Here is a 1,495-nt window from a genome sequence, read left to right as displayed (position 1 = left end):
GGGTCGGGTCTCAAGTTAGCCCTCCTCATTTTCCGCGCAGAAGAGCTGTGTTCCTGCTTCGCGTCGCCGGCGCTGCTGGAAAGTAGAAGATGAGCTGTCTGGACTGCTTATTTGCTTGGTCATTTTCAAGCAACTTCGCGGCAGAAAGAAGGATCATGTTGTCCGAAACAGAATTTCCTGAAAAGTGCATGCTACGACCCTTTTAAAAGAGTCAGCGTTCAAGAAGTATTACAGGATGGATATTACGACTTTTCAAGATTTATTGTGCTTCCTGGGACCATATCTAGTGGTCGACTATTACCAGTCTCTGTGACGATCTCGAGGTGTTACTCCACTTACTCCAGCGGCAATGTTGCAGTTTTCTCTCACTGTTCATAAGCTCGTCGTAGCGACGAAGACACGTAATCCGATCCATCTTCTTCGTTTTCGTATTAAGCTTGATTTGACGAAGACTACATTCCTTCCGAATGAGGTCCTGTGTCTTCTCCTCGTACGGCTTCCAAGCGTAGTGCCCCTCCACTATGGTGCCACTACGAATGGAGGGGATACGAGTAGCAGGTGCAGCATCTTCTTGCACGGCAGTATTCCACTGCCTAGAGGGAGCACCGGCAAGTCAGTTTGCTGTGGGGTCTGCATAAACAGCGGCGCCGGAAACGGCTAGATGATCATGATCGCCAAGGGAATTTGCTTGGGAAGAGAGCCGGGCAGGTGGTGGGCTCGCTGCATCTATTAGCTCCGGGTCTAGACGGGGACGTCTGGCTCCATAGTTGTAGATGACACGAATCCACGAATACCGAAATATCGCACATTGATTGGTTCATAGCAACATAATTTTGTCCAATCATGAAACGCTCTTTTTCCAAGAATTCATTCTCAACCGAAGTGTGCGGGTAGGGGACGCATGCAACGCATTCGTCAGAGAGACCCTTTAGTTGGGAACGGGCCTAATCAGTGCCTTTTCTTTATGTCTTTATTACTAGATGTAACGCTTTAAGCAATATCATTAGAGAGAAAAAGATCAGTTTCATAGTTTTTAAATATGTTTTTAGTTTTTTTTAAGTTTAAAGTTGGTTTGTTTCTCAAAACTATAGCTTAGAATATTCTCGAAATAAAACGGAAACATTTATAACCAGAAACCAATACTGTTCTTGGTGGGCTGATTACTGCTTACAGACAATCCTCTTTGGAGTGATACCCCAAATAATGATTCCCTCTAGATAAGGAGGTTGGAGAGGTCTCCCGCTGACAGTCAGCATACAAGCCCAAGTCAAAATTGCCTCTCCTCTCCATATTGTATTAGTGATCGTTTAATATTACAATCAAGAGGTAGTTAAATAACGATATTGTCCGTTTGGTAAATCTACGTCCGAATAAGCCCAGCGGCACTAGTTGGAGTAAGGATCTCTACAAAAAGAATCCGGATAAGCTAAAAATAGATTTTCATGCGGACATTTTTGGATGCTCCAACACTTAACTCCAGTGCAGTTATGAGGTA

General features: G+C 44.4%; 1 protein-coding gene across 1 annotated transcript; it reads right to left on the bottom strand.

Annotated features, from left to right (window-relative positions):
- Positions 1–283: 283 nt before the first annotated feature.
- PPTG_16910 (hypothetical protein) lies at positions 284–821 on the bottom strand (the record flags this gene model as incomplete). The annotated part of the gene is made up of 2 exons (XM_008914654.1): positions 284–593; positions 808–821. 2 exons carry the CDS (start codon positions 819–821, stop codon positions 284–286), a joined length of 324 nt encoding a protein of 107 aa, XP_008912902.1.
- Between the last annotated feature and the right edge of the window lie 674 nt (positions 822–1,495).

This window comes from Phytophthora parasitica, assembly GCF_000247585.1.
Source record: "Phytophthora parasitica INRA-310 unplaced genomic scaffold supercont2.62, whole genome shotgun sequence".
Taxonomy (NCBI): domain Eukaryota; phylum Oomycota; class Peronosporomycetes; order Peronosporales; family Peronosporaceae; genus Phytophthora; species Phytophthora nicotianae.
Note: the sequence above shows the minus strand (reverse complement) of the source record. Positions and strands in the feature narration are given on the sequence as shown.